General features: G+C 42.3%; 1 protein-coding gene across 1 annotated transcript in view; it reads left to right on the top strand.

Moving 5' to 3' along the window:
* Positions 1 to 977: 977 nt before the first annotated feature.
* LOC124606702 (esterase E4-like) overlaps positions 978 to 19,939 on the top strand; it is a 60,146-nt gene continuing 41,184 nt past the window's right edge. The window contains exons 1-4 of the mRNA XM_047138729.1: positions 978 to 1,498; positions 11,674 to 11,817; positions 17,446 to 17,590; positions 19,373 to 19,558. Coding sequence (XP_046994685.1) covers positions 1,247 to 1,498; positions 11,674 to 11,817; positions 17,446 to 17,590; positions 19,373 to 19,558 — 727 coding nt within the window. The 5' untranslated portion in view covers positions 978 to 1,246. The remainder of the gene's footprint in view (positions 1,499 to 11,673; positions 11,818 to 17,445; positions 17,591 to 19,372; positions 19,559 to 19,939) is intronic.

Genomic DNA, 19,939 nt, shown 5'->3' with positions numbered 1-19,939 from the left:
GGGGATGTGAGGATGTCAAGAGTTTTACAAGAGAGGTCGTGCTAACATTGTAGCATTATGTAAAGTTTCTCGTTTAAACACTAATGATGTATAACAACAGATATGTAAAACATGAACGGGATAATAGACTGAAATTGTAAAACAAAGCGAAGGAGGACTGAGAATGGGCAAAGAAGGTAAGAGAGGTAGATGGATGGATAGTGGCAGGTATGCTATGGATTTAACAAGAGAGCGTCTTATACGAAAATTGCAAGAAGTCAGAAATGTAAAAAACCTTCTGGTAAGACACCAGAATGGATACGTAAAACTGTAAAAAGTGGATAAAATAGTAGATTATACAATTGCAAATATAAAAGCGAATACTGAATTAGTTTCTGAAGAAATTCAAAGTGCGAAACTTGGAAAGTTCGAAGTAATAAATTCTTACTCTAAAAGTGCAAAAATTAAACTGTACAAAATTTTCTTTTCGTTAAAGTATTAAAAGTCGAGGGCTATGACCACTGATGTATAAGTAGTGAAAGGATTAAAGATCCTAAAGTTATGGAAGAGACATTATGTTGACGACCTAGAAGTGCATGAAGTTTCATTAAATATTACCTATCGTAAAAAGAAAATGGAAAGCATAATATAGAAAACACTAAATTTGAATAGTGAAACTACGCGCAGTAACTATGGGTAACAGTGTGTGACAGTTATGGTTATGACAGTGTGTGACAGTTACGGTTAATTGCATTTGGTTCTGCTTTGAGGCATTTTTGTTCAGTTCATGTCTTTTTTACTAACTGCAAAACTTTAGATGGTACATATTCAGTATTGCTTTGTTTTAGATTTGAAGATGATCCAGAGTGGTCGAAACATGTAATCTAATCACAAATTTGCAACCGAGATAGGACAATATATGAAAATTATTTTAATTATCTAAACAGATGCTGAATCTCTCAACACAATTCTCGACTATAGTGACAAATTTATTTCGTATATTGTAATAGTGTGGGCACTAAAGATGTTAGCGTCGCCAATATCATTCACCACCATATTCATTCAAAACTCCAGTGCATGTTCGACATACGTGGTTACCTACAATGCTCACAACACATTTCAGGTACGCGGTTACGTGTAGAACCCTCTGCATTGCGTAACGCTACGTGAGTTGCAGTTTTTGGCCGTGGTTAGTCACGGGCGGAGTACGCGATAACGTGCAGAATCTTGTCAAGTACCGTGACTTTGCGATACGGCTCCTTTCAATATGAGAAGCACGCCTCGGTGCCGGCTCACAGCAGCCATGGCCGGAGTGTGGAGCGCGCCCTCTGCAGCGCTGCTGCTGCTGGTGTTGGTGGTGGAGGTGTCTGTGAGTGGCGCAGCTGCAGCCGGCGAGGTGGTGCGCACCAGGCAGGGCGCGCTGAGGGGCACCAGCCGCGTGTCCAGCGAGGGCCGGCCCTTCCACGCCTTCTACCGCATACCCTACGCCAAGCCGCCCGTCGGGCCGCTGCGCTTCAGGGTGAGTCGAGGCGGACAGAACCTACTCTTCGGATCCTACTTTCACGTTCTGTGATCTCTGAGTGTGGAGTATAAAGTACTCTTCGCCATACACCGTGAGGTCAATTTCCTACGATAGACATAGATGTAGAAATCTATCGTACTATGTGTGGCGGCAGGTTGGAAGTTCTTTTGGAAGTTTTTTATTCCCTAACTTCTCTCATCAGGGTCTAGGCCATAGGTCTGGTTGCTCTTCTAAGTCGACGACATGCTGGAAAGTAATGACTCCGAATTTTTTATGTCCAAACCACTAAAACTATTTTTAACCTTGTACATCTTTATTCTTCGTGCTTACGTATTTGCAGCCCTCTACCTGTTAGAGTGCTCCGAATTGTTAAGTGTAAACATGACGGAATGAAACGTAACTATGGCAGTGTGTGGGAAACAGTGTGAAATCGAGTTTCGAACCCCTCCTTCAGCATGACAATGCAGGACCACACATAAGCACTGTCTAATCTGCAACTATCCGACGCCTTCGATTTACTGTCATCGATCACCATTAATACAGTCCCGACTTGGTGCTACCCGACTTTCATCTGTTTCCAGAACTTGAAGAACCCTTTCAAGGACTTCACTTTGACAGTGATGAAGCAGTGCAAGCAAATGAGAGATTGTGGTTCCATCAAGAAAGTAAAACATGGTATAGTTACGGTATAAACAAACTGGTCTCTCGCTGGGAGCGATGAGTTCGTCACTAGGATGAGTAAACTGAAAAATAAGTATGTGTCTGTAAAGTATTAATAACGCCTGTTTTCTTGAAAAGATTTTAAGAATTTTCACATAAAAAATTCGGAGTCATTACTTTTCAGCACGTCCTCGTATCTAGGAGTGTCTGTTTTAGCCTTCCCACGGACCTTGGATTGGAAAAGGGCACAGGTCATACCCGTTTTCAAGAAGGGACGTCGAGCAGATGTTGGTTGGTTGGTTTGGAGGGATTAAAGGGACCAGACTGCTACGGTCATCGGTCCCTTGTTCCAAATACAAAGAACACCCACAGAGAATAAAAAAGAGGAACAGAAGAGATCACAGACGATACAGAACAAGAGAAACTGAGACAAGGACAAGACAAAACGAACTAAAACCACACAGAGTGTGACGGTGGTTGGCCGACCATAGAAATAAATAAGGAAAAGCCAACCACTTAGAAACACATTAAAAAAATCAGTGTAAAATCATAGGCAAAGGCCAGAATCAACACAAAACGATAAAATAAAACAGAAACACTCAGAGTAAATGATAAGGCCTATATCTCTAACGTCGATCAGTTGTAGAATTTTGGAACACGTATTGTGTTCGAGTATAATGACTTTTCTGGAGACAAGAAATCTACTCTGTAGGAATCAGCATGGGTTTCGAAAAAGACGGTCATGTGAAACCCAGCTCGCGCTATTCGTCCACGAGACTCAGAGGGTCATAGACACGGGTTCACAGGTAGATGCCGTGTTTCTTGACTTCCGCAAGGCGTTCGATACAGTTCCCCACAGTCGTTTAGTAAACAAAGTAAGAGCATATGGACTATCAGACCAATTGTGTGATTGGATTGAGGAGTTCCTAGATAACAGGACGCAGCATGTCATTCTCAATGGAGAGAAGTCTTCCGAAGTAAGAGTGATTTCAGGTGTGCCGCAGGGGAGTGTCATAGGACCGTTGCTATTCACAATATACATAAATGACCTTGTGGATGACATCGGAAGTTCACTGAGGCTTTTTGCGGATGATGCTGTGGTGTATCGAGAGGTTGTAACAATGGAAAATTGTACTGAAATGCAGGAGGATCTGCAGCGAATTGACGCATGGTGCAGGGAATGGCAATTGAATCTCAATGTAGACAAGTGTAATGTGCTGCGAATGCACAGAAAGATAGATCCTTTATCATTTAGCTACAAAATAGCAGGTCAGCAACTGGAAGCAGTTAATACCATAAATTATCTGGGAGTACGCATTAGGAGTGATTTAAAATGGAATGATCATATAATGTAGATCGTCGGTAAAGCAGATGCCAGCTTTCATTGGCAGAATCCTAAGGAAATGCAATCCGAAAACAAAGGAAGTAGGTTACAGTTACGCTTGTTCGCCCACTGCTTGAATACTGCTCAGCAGTGTGGGATCCGTACCAGATAGGGTTGATAGAAGATATAGAGAAGATCCAACGGAGAGCAGCGCGCTTCGTTACAGGATCATTTAGTAATCGCGAAAGCGTTACGGAGATAATAGATAAACTCCAGTGGAAGACTCCGCAGGAGAGACGCTCAGTAGCTCGGTACGGGCTTTTGTCAAAGTTTCGAGAACATACCTTCACCGAAGAGTCAAGCAGTATATTGCTCTCTCCTACGTAAATCTCGCGAAGAGACCATGAGGATAAAATCAGAGAGATTAGAGCCCACACAGAGGCATACCGACAATCCTTCTTTCCACGAACAATACGAGACTGGAATAGAAGGGAGAACCGATAGAGGTACTCAAGGTACCCTCCGCCACACACCGTCAGGTGGCTTGCGGAGTATGGATGTAGATGTAGATGTAGATGTAGATGTAGGTCTGAAATTTAAGGCTACTTTTGGTAGTCTAGAGTCTGGTATTTGTAGCAGAAGTTCCAGCCAGCTTTGTCCGCTAGACTAGATCTTAGCATATATGTCGATCACTGCTCTTATGCCCACTTTTCTGAGTCTGTTTAATCTTTTGGAGTCAATCACTTCTCTTAAAAATTCAGTTTCTGCCTCTCGCTTCCTATATTCTAACTTTTCATTCATTGTTGAAACGGCAATGTTGGGACGGTCATTACCCTATAAAGTCGAGTTTTCCACCATATATTCTTTATTTTAAGTCGAAGTATTGAAATAATCCACCACATTGAAGTGTCCGTCACTTGTGGTCTCGCGGTAGAATTTTCGCTCCCCGAACTCCTGGTCTCGGGTTCGATTTTCACCTGCCTCGAGATGACTGGGTGTTGTTGTGTTGTCTTCGTCATTATAATTCATCCCCATTACGGTCGGAGGAAGGCAATGGCAAACCACCTCCACTAGGACTATGCCTAGTACGGCGGTGCGGGTCCCCGCATCGTTCCCCTATGCTCTGTGAAGGAGTATGGGACATCACCATCACATTGAAGTAAACCTGAGTTTTAGTTCTTGGACTGTCAGGAGATCACCCTCATATGGTATGTGGATTCCAAGGAGACCTTCCTTTTATCCTCGCTGTTAATAATGTACTATCTGTTTATCTTCTGGTATTATGCTTAAGTTCCTTGCCTCTTTTTAAGTTTTATTTAAATGTTTTATCACCTTGTAAGCTGTAGACTATCTTCAGTGGAAATCGTGTTCAGTTCCGCATGTAAACGTAGTCCACGGTTGCTCAGTTCTTCATGGCAGTGGTTTTTACTTTGGTATGAGACATTTAGATTCTTGTTTCGGAGATTCTTTCTTCACCTGTAAACATAGCTGATATGCGCGTTTCTTTCCCTGAGCTACTTTTGCTCGAACTTGATTCAATAAACAGAGACAATGCTTCTATCTAAGAATTAGTACTGCCAGATGTTGCAATTTCCTCGGGATGTCCTAATTACAAGGGATTCTATGAACTACCCGACGTCACTCTTACACGGTGCGAAAACTCCTCCTCTTTTGGGCACGGCTAACAATTCTAAATGTAATCAGTATTTACTATAAACAATTCGCTTACACGATAGTTCCAAAGTAGTTTCTCTATACGTTGATACCCGTCACCTAGAAATGACGCGATGCACCAAGTGGTCGCAGACATATGACTATCAAAAGGGTCGCATTAGTGCATGAACGAAATGTACGTTTGGAAAACACTCAGCCAAGTGACTTCCACTCTGGTATTATTACCATAGCGACGCGTTGTCCCCTCGTGTGACAGTCCGCAGCTCGTGGTCGTGCGGTAGCGTTCTCGCTTCGCACGCCCGGGTTCCCGGGTTCGATTCCCGGCGGGGTCAGGGATTTTCTCTGCCTCGTGATGACTGGATGTTGTGTGCTGTCCTTAGGTTAGTTAGGTTTAAGTAGTTCTAAGTTCTAGGGGCCTGATGACCATAGATGTTATGTCCCATAGTGCTCAGAGCCATTTGAACCATTTGAGCCCTCGTGTGACCTGCTGACCAGCTGCTACTTCTCTTGGCGTGCTCACTATTACTGCATTTCCAGTCCATGACTGTGATTGTCCCTAACAGCCGCCCGCTTGTTCGTTTCGTACTTTCTTCTGCAGTGAGGAAAGAAATGCGGGAGGCAAGTGGCTGTTAGGTGTGTCTACTACACCCATCGGTGTTTCAGTCCATTCACAAGAAATGCGACTGGTAACTAATTTTCAGAATATGTATCTACAAATGTTTGAAGCGATTTGCCAGTTAGGTATAATACGTAACTTGAGTTATCGAAAACACTGAAACTTCACATAATGAACATTTCATTTTCACACAACTATCTTCCGATGTATGGTGGTTCCATTCGTAGCACATTAAACTGTGTTCAGGATTGAAATATATCTAAAAACTTTGCACATTTAATTGTGGAGCGGCATCACATATCTTTCCTGAATGTGCTTGTGATACGTGCTTCCTCAGAATCTTGTTATAATCACTTCTCCCACACTCTGAATATGTGTATTTGTTCTCTTGGTTCATCATATTTCTAATGGTACTCTCGTGATTCACAAAGGGGAAAATTGCCACACTTTCACAATACCTCAAAAATTTCGCTACACACTTGACAGGTACACAATAGTCCGCGTGGATTCCCAAGCGTGAGGCAGCTACCTGTTGAAGATCGCGTTTTTTCTGTCTGCTACGTAATGCAGGATCGGCTCTGGAGCCGCGGTTGCACTACAGTCTCGACACCCATGTTGCAGACGATATCAGCTGTTGCCTGTCCCACACTGACCAAGTCTCGCGAAAATGGAGATTTAAGTTTCTGATTTGCACAGCTGTCGCGTTTGGTGTTGTTGTGGCCCATACTAGCTGGGGGAATGAGGTAGTAGATGCAATTTCTGTGATACAGAGAAGTTCGTAAGTAAAGATTTTTGACATCAACTGTCAATAATTGTACTATGCAAATTATGTTAATTACTTTCCAAATACAAAGACGATTTTTTTGGAGATTATGGAAGACCTAAAGTAGGATGATCACAATCACAAAACAAGTTGTAAGAAAACCATATGCCACGATAAGTTTCATTGGAATAATAGGAGGGTAATCTAATCCACACATTACATAAGCGGCTTATCAAATGCCCGTTAGTCTGATTATTGAATGTAGCTTATCACTCTGAGACCGTTATCGCGCAGTGTTAATACGAGAGATAGAGACAGAGCGGCACATATTTTCGTCATTGGATGGTATAATAAGGGGAAGAGCGTTCTGGAAATATTCAACAAACTCCAGTTGTACACGTTAAAAAATTTGTGTCCCGGAGATACTGTTGAAACTTTGCGAACGTACTTTCGCAAAAGAGACGCACAACACATGTCTCGCGAAATGACCAAGATGAGAATTTCGGAGAAATTGTTCACATACGGAGGTTTATCGTCAGTTCCAACGCACCATTCGCAAGTGGAAAACAGTATGGAGAAATGATAGTGGTAAAAGAGGTACTCTGTGCTACACACCGTAATGGGGCTCCAAGAACGTAGAAGTAGATGTAGATATCCCGTAATGACGGAAATCACTGCTCACTTATTAAGTTGTAGAGAAAGTTAGTATTCTCTAACGAGTGGAGTGCGCATCGACGAGGCTCTAGGCTTCACTGTCTTGCTTTACCAGTCACACTAAGGATCAAATATGGAGCCACACAGTTCTCCACATTTCGTCTAAATGTACACTCCTGGAAATTGAAATAAGAACACCGTGAATTCATTGTCCCAGGAAGGGGAAACTTTATTGACACATTCCTGGGGTCAGATACATCACATGATCACACTGACAGAACCACAGGCACATAGACACAGGCAACAGAGCATGCACAATGTCGGCACTAGTACAGTGTATATCCACCTTTCGCAGCAATGCAGGCTGCTATTCTCCCATGGAGACGATCGTAGAGATGCTGTATGTAGTCCTGTGGAACGGCTTGCCATGCCATTTCCACCTGGCGCCTCAGTTGGACCAGCGTTCGTGTTGGACGTGCAGACCGCGTGAGACGACGCTTCATCCAGTCCCAAACATGCTCAATGGGGGACAGATCCGGAGATCTTGCTGGCCAGGGTAGTTGACTTACACCTTCTAGAGCACGTTGGGTGGCACGGGATACATGCGGACGTGCATTGTCCTGTTGGAACAGCAAGTTCCCTTGCCGGTCTAGGAATGGTAGAACGATGGGTTCGATGACGGTTTGGATGTACCGTGCACTATTCAGTGTCCCCTCGACGATCACCAGTGGTGTACGGCCAGTGTAGGTGATCGCTCCCCACACCATGATGCCGGGTGTTGGCCCTGTGTGCCTCGGTCGTATGCAGTCCTGATTGTGGCGCTCACCTGCACGGCGCCAAACACGCATACGACCATCATTGGCACCAAGGCAGAAGCGACTCTCATCGCTGATGACGACACGTCTCCATTCGTCCCTCCATTCACGCCTGTCGCGACACCACTGGAGGCGGGCTGCACGATGTTGGGGCGTGAGCGGAAGGCCTAACGGTGTGCGGGACCGTAGCCCAGCTTCATGGAGACGGTTGCGAATGGTCCTCGCCGATACCCCAGGAGCAACAGTGTCCCTAATTTGCTGGGAAGTGGCGGTGCGGTCCCCTACGGCACTGTGTAGGATCCTACGGTCTTGGCGTGCATCCGTGCGTCGCTGCGGTCCGGTCCCAGGTCGACGGGCACGTGCACCTTCCGCCGACCACTGGCGACAACATCGATTTGCTGTGGAGACCTCACGCCCCACGTGTTGAGCAATTCGGCGGTACGTCCACCCGGCCTCCCGCATGCCCACTATACGCCCTCGCTCAAAGTCCGTCAACTGCACATACGGTTCACGTCCACGCTGTCGCGGCATGCTACCAGTGTTAAAGACTGCGATGGAGCTCCGTATGCCACGGCAAACTGGCTGACACTGACGGCGGCGGTGCACAAATGCTGCGCAGCTAGCGCCATTCGACGGCCAACACCGCGGTTCCTGGTGTGTCCGCTGTGCTGTGCGTGTGATCATTGCTTGTACAGCCCTCTCGCAGTGTCCGGAGCAAGTATGGTGGGTCTGACACACCAGTGTCAATGTGTTCTTTTTTCCATTTCCAGGAGTGTATATTTCTGAATATTTAGTGAAGAGGATACTCGCGTCCAGGGCATTCTTCTTGAACTTTGTTTGGTAGTAAGTGTTTTAAACATAGCTTTGTCTTATAGAAGTCGGGAGTTTTATATGAACAACTAACGTAATTACTGTATTATTGACTTCAAAAGATACAGGGTTATGGATAAAAAACGAACTGTTTTGTTTTCATGTGACATGCATTCTAACGTTCTTATTTTCCACGACATTCAGCGAGAACCTTCGCAACAGATACCACTAGCTGTTCAAGTGTTGCACTCTTCGATAACAAAATCGCGTGTTCCAGTTAAAATGCGCATCGTTCCAACTATAAAGACCATGGCTGACTGAATAGTTGCGTACGACTATCATCAACACTCTTAATACTCGCCTCTCAGAGAGTCATCAGTTTTTGGAAACATTAATGATCTGTACTATACACGAAGTATTAGCTTCACCCATGCAACGACCATTCACTATGTAAGAATCCTTGTCCAGCCATTTCACTGTGTCCTTAACGTATCTGAATTTCCATAAGCACGATTCTTCACTATTCTGGTATGTCAAGGAACTTGTCACGCTCTCCACACCAAATGAAAAGCTATAAAAAGGAATGTAGGTGGGACCTTAGCGTCCCATAAATATCATTTTCGATCATACCGGTAGAGGAAATCAGTTTAACAAGTAAGAACGAAATGTGGATGGTGGCCTATCTCGACTTTCTTGTCAAGTGCTTAGTGGAAACATGTGACAGTTAAACAAGGATAGATGGAATCTTCATACCCAAGACGGCCACAGTGCTTAAAAATGTAGTGGCTCCTAGTTTTGTATCATCCTCTGGAGCATCATAGCAGCGTACGTTCGTCATTTATATACCTTTTCGCAATTATTTGCATTGTTTTCTACGGTAAAGAGCAGAAGGAGCAACATTGTGTCAATCAGAACAAAGTCCTTTTACGCATTAGGCTGCGTTACTTTGAAACTAAATCCTCGTCGTGACGTTCTGAACATGACCATTGCGAAGACGGAGGAAATATTGATTTCAACAGTGGGTATAGGACGAGTCCAAACGCCCAAAACGACTTTGTTCGAATTGACTTAAATCGTGGGAGCGTTCGCACTTGTAACATTCTGCCAACTTGCAGCTACGTTCATATCGTAAAACACGAGGGTTGGAACTTTAATAGTGGCAACTATTTATTTACAGCTCGTACAGAATAGATACGTGTTTCAAATTTTTACTGTAATTATCATCACTTCTGTTTCTATGCCATTCATTTTTGGTACACAACCTAAGACCATCTTAGAGACAGAAGTGATGACACTTTCTGCAGGACCTGACCATCATTTTGCAGGACAATGCTCAAGCATGTACAGTGCAAGCCGTTAATGATTTGTTTGACTGATGAGGCTACTAAGTGCTGTACCACCTACTGCACTCCCCTGACATAAGCCCTCGTGAGTTCAACTCGATTTCTAAACCGAAAGAAACACTTCACGGCATTCGCTTCAGAACTGCTACAGATTCGTAGGGCAATAGACCGCGCCGCTCGGACTGTCAACACAACTTTGAACGCGTATCTATTTTCGCACGAGCTGTAAATAAATAGTTGCCACTATTAAAGTTCCAACCCAGCTAAACTGAGATTGCTGAAATCATAGGGAATAATTCCTACATTAATTTACAATCTTGCTACAGAATGTTCAGATCCGCAATTCCATATGAATGTGTTTAACTGCTTCGTATTTTTATGAAATTTATCAATTTCACATAACTTGTGAGAGACATTCTTGGGTATTTTTTGTTGGGAAATACCTTAGTCTTACGTCTTTTCGGATGCTTAACCTTTATTTGATTTCAATTGATCACGTACAGTTTTGCCTCAATCCAGGAAACGGACAATATATATGTAATTCGAATGAAAACCAGTTTGATTTTGTTCAAGCTGAACGAAGGCTTTACTGAAGATTAGACACGAAAACACCTCCTTTGATTGGGACAATGTAACCGTTACTTTAGATGTCGCTTCTTTCTCCTCCACAGAGTTCTTTCTCCGATAAATTTAATGTTGTGGATCTCAGTAAGCAACCAACTGCATTAACTTTCCTGTGAATCTCATACCATCTTTCCATCGCTTTGATTTCTTGAAGAAAGAGCCTCGTCTTGTTCTTTATAGACATCTCTCAAATTATCAGGCAAGAAAGAGAGGTGAATGTTCACAAAGTGAAACTTGAGCTTATCAAACAGCGTAACTTCCTGAGTATTTATAGCATGTTGCCTACAATAAATGTGTAACATGGGTTCTCTTACTGCCAGACAAGTTTGTAAAAACCTCCGTCTGACTCCAGTTTCTATTTTTTGTTCGGAGCTATAACTGAAAAACATTTTTCTAATTTGATATTTAACAGACGCGCCTTTTTTTAAACTCACCTATGATGGATGAAGAAACTTCTCGTAGATGTACTTGAAACATTGCCTGTCTTCTGTTAAAGCTTTCATAGACTATTCAGTAGGCCCAGCCTATTGTGAAGAGAAGGTAACAGATTACTTTTCGAATTCACAATGTCCTTACACAAAATCTTTTCTCGCTTGGCTTCATAGATATTCTTGCACGGCAGTACATTGTCTGAATGTTGATCACATGCCCTACTAATCTATGTAATTCAAATTATTAAATGAAATTGTACATGAAACTTGTGTCACAATAATTAATATGCAGTTGGTTAAATTTTGGATGATGTCTGTAAGCAGTGGTGGATATTTGGGCGTCTTCGTTTCATATTACTATCAAACGTAGTAAAAATCACAGTAATATGTGACGTTCTTTGAAAATGTTTTCGCATCGTTGATTTGTGTAACAAGATGAGTTTCACTGTTTGTTTCAGAGTCCTCAGCCTCCGGATACGTGGACACACATTCTCGATGCTACGACTCCTGGGCCTGTATGCACCCAGCATACAGTGCTGATGCCGGGATCGGCTGTCTCCGGCACTGAGGACTGCCTGTACCTTAACGTCTTCACTCCACAGGTACGTTTTCTTTCTTTATGTAGTCTATATCGTTGTAGGATACCGCAGTACTAATGTTTATTAAAACTGTAACGCCTAGAAAGAACCTCTCGGATCAGGTCGATCTCAGTGGGTGTGTTAAACAGTGTACCAGCTAAAACTGATTACAACTGCAAAGAGATGGCGTCTACGTAGGTACAGCAGCGTTCTCCCTTGCGCGACCAAAAATTGTTAGCGTTTCGTCTAACATCATCGATGAATAGTTGTCATACAAATTGGAACGACATAAGCAAATGCCATTTCATAGAATGATATATCAGTATGTGAATTAGTTCCATGGGACGCAGCAACCAATAGTCTGAAAATAGATTTTTTTACTGCGACTTTCTGACTGCAACAGCGATACACGCTTGGAACCAACTGATAAAAGAGAACTGTAGAAGCTGCAAGCAGATGTTGAATCACACAATACAACACAGCACGGGAAAGCTCACATCTTCTCCAGAGGGTAATAATGGCCGGTAGAGCTTCCTTCACACTGTAAGATTGTGTCTCGACCCATCTGCTGCGCAAACGTCCCCCATGTTCTCGGTGTTTCCAGGTGAAATAATTGCAGGAAATCCTGTGGATTTAAGGCCACATCTACCACACTCAACCTCTGCCCCATGACTCCCATCTACCAGAGCTATTAATTTAACTAACACTAAAATACCCCAGACACCCTCGAGCGTGAAGTAAACTGGAACACTCTCTTACTAATTATCTGACAAAAAACTCACAGTAGACTAGAACTACTGACCGACGGATCACGGGACTGCGTCCCTCCAACGACTGTTTTACTGCTGGTCCAGTGTACACATAGAATAACAATCCTCTTGTCACGCCCTAGTCAACAGCTGCTTGACTTTAAAGTCCTACGATTCTCCTAACAGCAGTCTGGTTTTTGTTCAAGTTGGAAAAATATTTCATATTCCATCACTATTACCTTCGGAATTGCAAGTATATTCCAGTCAACATTTCAAGAACTGTCACCCAAATCTGCAAATGCATAAACGTATATTGACCTTTCTTCAGTCGGAAGATTGTAAGTATTGCCTCGCATGTTCATAAATTCTCCCGAACTCAAACTTATGTTCCCTGAGGTCGACTTCTAACAATTTTTGATTCTCCTTTTCATAATACATGTTAGTTCTTTGCAACTGTGATGTATTAATCCAACATTTCTTTAATATTGGCAACTGTCACTACCAACCGTCTTTGGAATTGTAATTATTATTACATTCTTCTAGAAGTCGGAGTGTATTTCCCATGATACCTTGCATCCCGTGATGAATGGTTTTGTCACGGTATGTGCCACCAAAGGTCAAAATAATTATGAGGGAAAGTTTCAACAGATCCCAACAAAGCTCACAGGTCATCGCCAATGGACATACTTTAAAAACTGATGCAATTTACACGCACAGACCCCAATGAAATAAACACAAATTTGTATCCCCAGAACTATCCATAATTAAGACTCAAGCGTGACATGCTTCAATGTGCACAACAATCCATAAACTGTTTATTTTGTTCATATATTGCTATGATGTAATTGTGTAGCGTTGTATTGTTAAATAAAGTTTTGAAAAAAAATAGCTGCTAAGGTGACCGCTCGCGTAAAGCGGGATATCTGGGTTCGAGTCCTGGTATGGCATATACTCTCACTGTCATCATTCCCAATATACAGCCAACGGTGGTTCCTTTTCGCATTTGCGAATGCTTCCTGCGTGCTTCCATACTTTGTTTAATACTAGGGTTAAATATTTTTCAAGCTCGTCCCGTTGCCTTGGCTGTCAGCAGGGTCGGTGATTTCTGTCAGTGTCAGTGACCAGATGTAAGAGTCCATGAAATCATTTGTAGTCATCACTTTCCGTAGTTTTGCTACTGGTAACAGCATTTTAATTCTACTTGAATTGACAGGCCATCGACAATGAAGTCATTAGCCGCGGAGCACAAGTTCTAGATAGAAAAAAGGCAGGGGAGAAATCCAGTATTTCTTTTCACGGGACCCAACACCGACGTAAGCACTGACCGTGTAACGTGCCGCCTGGCGGTACCCTAGATCGAACTTACAACGACAATGGATCGTACTGTACCAACGTCGCTATGTCGTTAATGTATGGCTTCCTGCTGCGCAAAATTCTTGGGCGAACCAATCGACAACTACAGCTTTAATTTGGTACAGTTTTTAATTACACAGTCTACTTTATGACTGCGGATCGCTATCTGATTTTAGACGATACCAGTCGCAGTGGAGCGTCTGGCGACTACTCGAAATCTAGCTCGTATCGTAATCGCACTCTCAAGGAACAGATTGAAGACAGATCACCTTTAGTATAATTACTAATGGGGAAACCTCAACCACTGACTATGCAGCCGGCTCCAATATCGAATAATGAAAGAGAGCACCCTTACTTTACGCAACGTCGAGATAGAACAATGACACGATTACACTACGATTAGACACATCCAATCATTCTAATGACAATGATCACCAATATCAAGCAGTAATTACGTGATAGGCCAATTTAGATAGCAACTCTCGTTATATAAACTACTGGTCAAATCAAAGCAACAAATCTCTTTAAATACAGTACCTATTTAGATTATGTCGAGATAAATGTCACATCTAGCTCCCAATTGTTCTCCCACACAATGAAATTCTCACAACGCAGTACATTATCTCTGGAAAAGATATGTAACTTTTATGATTACTTACAAAATTCCTATTCCATATATCGTCGTGTTAGGACCAGTTTGTATTAAGACGCTTTTACCGACATTTATATGGATTAAAATAGTTTATATTTCCACTAAATCTCTTTCCGCTTAGCACAGCGTTGCTATGTAAATAACACAACATCACGTACTCCACCGATTTATCAATCTTTGTTATAGGTGTAATCGTTGACTGTTCTGTAATAGCCGGCCGTTGTGGCCGAGCGGTTCTAGGCGCTTCAGTCCGGAACCGCGCTACTGCTACGGTCGCATGTTAGAATCCTGCCCCGGGCATGGATGTGTGTGATGTCCTTAGGTTAGTTAGGTTTAAGTAGTTTTAAGTTCTAGGGGACTGATGACCTCAGATGTTAAGTCCCATAGTACTCGGAGCCATTTGAACCTCTTTTTTCGTAAGAAATTGCGACAACATCAATTCTAATTGCATTTACTGAGGACGCACTTTCTATATATGAAATCGTTTTAACTGTATAGAATATCTACCCTCCGTAGGTTTATCGTGGTTCCACTCAATCAATGAGTTGTGCAAACTTACAAATACCAGAGTATACTTGTGTCCTGCAACGCGGTATTAAGATCTCTGGAATTCACCCTTCTCTTTTCCCGCAGAATATATATACACACACCAGATACTAATTAAATACACGTAAGGTTTATGTCAATCGAAGAAAACTTGAATTTATTTTCTCTAGGTATTTCAATACAATCTCATTCACGTAAGTGAGCGAGTGCTATCAAAGATTACACCCCACAACACCGAAATTTAGTAATAAAAAAAAAATTAAACAAGAACCCTAAGTGTCACCGCCATTTTAAATCTAACCTTAAGTGACAATTTAAAACAATTCTGAACCTCTTCAGGCGTTGACAATACGCGACCCGCTAAGTTGCCTACTTGAATTTCTCCTCTCGTCACTTTGTCTAATCAAGTTTTTGATTAGCTGTCTGCTGCTTGTAAAATGGTTCCTTTATTTTCTCGTCGCTTATCCACTCAACTACTGGTGCACTCTATCACAGTATAGTGAAACATTTCGTATTTATTCGAGCCAATTCTCGGTCCGATGTAAGATAGCAGTATTTAAACAACAACTACAAACATGTATGTGTTCCAGGCTTTCCCTTCTCCACACACACACACACACACACACACACACACACACACACACATCAACCACTACCAAACCACTTCAACAAAACGCTTAACAACCCAATTACCTCTGGGCTAGTCCCGACCACTAATCGTACAACACGGACAGGATATCGGTTCCACCGACTCCCAAAAACTCAGCACTTACAAATCTACTTCTCTCTCTAATCAGGCTCACGCTGGATTTACCACAGCAAACTTTACGACCGAAACTGTCCACAAGACAACAATCAATTGATAGCTCGTGCACCTAAATTCTCCAAAACCGGTGTATCACTAGCGACTATTCAGAAAATCCCACAGAATCTCTGTATATTCCGTCGCTCAGCTTTGGGAGGAAACAACCGTTACAGCCACTTATATATGCAGGGGCCTAACAGTCTAAATAGCCACGCTGCCTCCGCGAAGTGTACCCAAATTCAAGTACTGGTACTACCAATCCAAACGCCCTTCCCTCTCCCAAGCCTTAACCACCAGCTGCGGTACCTCACTAGATCACGCAGTGGATCGCTCTACTATCAGACCTAGACGAACACCGACATATCCACGTAGTCGGTGGGAGGTCTACATGGAAACTAACCAACTCTTTATGTCATACCATAGGAACCATTTAAAACGAACAAACAGGCAGCGCCACACCAACTTTCGACAATTAATTATTCGTTGCCGCTGTCGCGTCGCTCAGGCAGCATCTCTGGACCCAGCGAAGACGAGTAGTTGCATCGTTGAAGTCGCGCTCGCTCACCACCTGTTTTTTCGTCGACGTTCGCGGCTCATCTACAACATATTTTTTGTCTTAATACATCGTACACGTACATTTAAAGTAACCACCAGGTGTTATTATTAAGTTATCGTGTAGGATGCTCAGCACTAGTAAGGGCGAACGTAACCCGCGCGTTTTGACACGGCACAACAAACTAAGGGAAACGTCAATATGAGTAACAGGACACTCCTCAGAACCTCTTCGTAGTCGGAACTTTAAACTGTAATCCGCCTTCTTTCGTAATTTACTTGGCATTAATGTCTAAAAAAAGTACCTCATGAAAAAGTGATTTCCACGTAATTATGATGCGTTTAAAGTTCTCACTGCAGTATTTTGAATTCTCTACGCTATCTGAAATGTAAGGAGAGAAATTTTATGAAGAATTAATTAAAAATTAAAATTGCGTAGCAGCAAAAACGAAGGGAAGTTTTTAAAGTATAATGAAGACTCTTGGTTGGTTGGTTTGTTTGGGGAAGACCAGACAGCGTGGTCATCGGTCTCATCGGATTAGCGAAGGATGGGGAAGGAAGTTGGCCGTGCCCTTTCAGAGGAACCATCCCGGCATTTGCCTGGAGTGATTTAGGGAAATCACGGAAAACCTAAATCAGGATGGCCGGACGCGGGATTGAACCGTCGTCCTTCCGAATGCGAGTCCAGTGTCTAACCACTGCGCCACCTCGCTCGGTAATGAAGATTCTTATTTCTTTATTTGACTAACTGATTACTTCCAGAAATCTACACTCACAATAAAACCTTTGCTAGATTTTTCTGTTTTCATTCCATAGGTTTTAATGTTTTCATAATAGTTATTTATTATGAAATAGTTTATTTAATCATCTATTTAGGTCATTTAAAAAACGACGTGGTTTCGGTCTCATAACTAATATTTTTCCGAAGGATTAGGTCTATGTATCGTGTTTACGAGGTATACAGATGTAGTATAGCATTATCATTTTTCTTGCAGCTGAAACATGCGGAGCTGCTTCCAGTCATGTTCTGGATTCACGGAGGTGGCTGGATTGATGGTAGTGGAATCGGTTATGAGCCAGACTTCCTAATGAACCACGACATCGTTCTTGTCACTATTAACTACCGTCTTGGTGCTCTGGGTAAGTAAAAGCAAGGAGCAGTAGATTCATAGTATTTTCTACCTGACAAAAAGCAGTTACAAGAAATGGAACGTAATATTCCATGGTTAATTATTTTTTAATCATTATTATCACTGCTCCATTCTTCGGAAGCATGTGAACGACGTTGCATGTTACACTGTCCCAACAAACAACGATGTTCAGTTAGTATTACACTATAGATACTTTGAGCTCGGAGCCCTACAGTCATAATCTTCCATGCTACATGACATTAGGTAACACTACAATCAAAGCCTGAAGGCAATGGAAAATGTTGGTGAAAGACGTCATGTCAAGATTTCGTAAACTTTATGCGTCTGTGATAGAACCTGATCTCATTATTTCCGCAACCCATAGATCCCCTGATGTCAACTGGCAAAAATTCTGGCTCCGCTCCTTGTACCGGGTCGGACAATCCAGAGGTCCAATCTTCTTGTGAGAACGTGTCCACCAATCACTCTCAAACAAATCTCACACATATTCCCTGGTGCTGTAACAGCTAAATTAAACATAATGAAAAAGGTAACACTGAGGTTTAAGAACGATATTCATCTCAAGTGGCAATATCGTTCCAATCCTTTTTTGGCCATTTTGATTTTGTTTTCCCCTGCTTGAGTAAAATCACATGAAGTGAATGCTGGAAATATGTTTAAAATATGCACTTATCCCGTTCAGCTAGTGAGACAACGGAATAAGCTCTATCTCTTCCGTCCATCACAAACAAGTAAAACTTTTCTAGGGTCTTGCGCAGTAGTTTGCCATGTCTCTGATCCGTACACTTCACGAACGAGTTTAACTGCATGTTGCATAGGGAATTCACCTTAGAAACCTGGTTCTCATGTATCTTCCACCTAAAAATGGTTTCTGTTTGTAAGATACTGAGATTTTATCTTAAAAGTAACAGTTTTGCCCCGGATTACATTCTACACAAGAAGATATTGCAAATAAATAGAAGAGAAAACTGATAATAGATTCAGAGTGGACTAGTTTAGTTTCAGGAAGAACAGTGTGTCTTTAATGTGCGACACTATCCATAAATCATTTTCCCACATTTATTTGCAACTGCTCCCTAGTAAATTTTTGTGTTTGAGAGATGGAATCACATACGTTTTCATCGAATTTATACATTACAGGTAGCATCATACTAAATTATTGCTCCTTTTCCTGAGATTATTATTTTATCTAAATGTCGCATTGTTTAGAAGACGTAAGTGTGTGGGAAAAAACATCTGTAACCTTTAGAAATACAAACCGAAGACGAGTCAGATCGGTACAGTACTCACTGAAACGCTTTGCATAGACCAATACACAAAAATTTAAGGTTATAAGAGCACATTGATGACTAAGTTATATAAATCAAAATACTGAGTTATTCGAATAGTGAAGCAGCTCTACGCCCAGAGATCTTTCACAACTGCATTTGACACTACACAACAGTAACAGGGAAAATAAGGATAAATATTACACACAAGTGGGTTTTTATTGTTGGAATCACGACACAACAGAAAAAAATGACAGTTCTGGATAGTTAGGTTTTAGGTCAGTCGACTCGAGTTTATGAAGACTACATGCATTACACAGATAATTTACTGGGAAATATGACCATGTATTCTTGTGGTAACTGAAAAACACTTGCGTTTTCTGGGGAACAATGAATTGCACTTAACAGTGTCTTAAATAGAATAAATGATTGTTTCTTCTATAAATTCATTCTGGTATAGCGTTGTGGTAACTCTAGCTGAAAAGGATCGTTTTATTTCGAAGGTTTCCTGAGTACAGAAGACGCTGCATCCCCAGGAAATTTTGGCCTGAAGGACCAGGTGGCGGCTCTCAGGTGGGTCAGAGAGAACATCGAGGCGTTTGGCGGCGACCCCGGCAGTGTGACCATCTTTGGCGAGAGTGCAGGTGGCGCCAGCGTACACTACCACATGCTGTCCCCACTCTCCAGAGGTGAGTCTCCAAACACGGGACAGAATGGAGAAGGCGTGTGACCTTGAAGCGGACTTAGCCGCTGAGCGAGGCAGCCGCGAAGAACCATCGGGATTAAATTCGTGTGTGGTAGTTTAGCGAATTATTTCTTGACTTTAATCAAAAGTATTGTCACTTCCGTACAAGGTTACTCTCCAGACATTTTTATACGTAAAGGAAACACTCCCTATCACTTACATTTTTATTATATCTTAACAAATTTCTTATATTCGTACTATTATCAGCCCCAGTTTATAACCTCACAGTTTCTGCCTTCATCATTTATTTTACTACTCAAGTAGTAAATCTCATATACTACTTTTACTGTCTCTTCTCCAATTCTCTATTCCCTTGACATCACCC

This window comes from Schistocerca americana, chromosome 3 (assembly GCF_021461395.2).
Source record: "Schistocerca americana isolate TAMUIC-IGC-003095 chromosome 3, iqSchAmer2.1, whole genome shotgun sequence".
NCBI classification, from domain to species: domain Eukaryota; kingdom Metazoa; phylum Arthropoda; class Insecta; order Orthoptera; family Acrididae; genus Schistocerca; species Schistocerca americana.
Note: the sequence above shows the minus strand (reverse complement) of the source record. Positions and strands in the feature narration are given on the sequence as shown.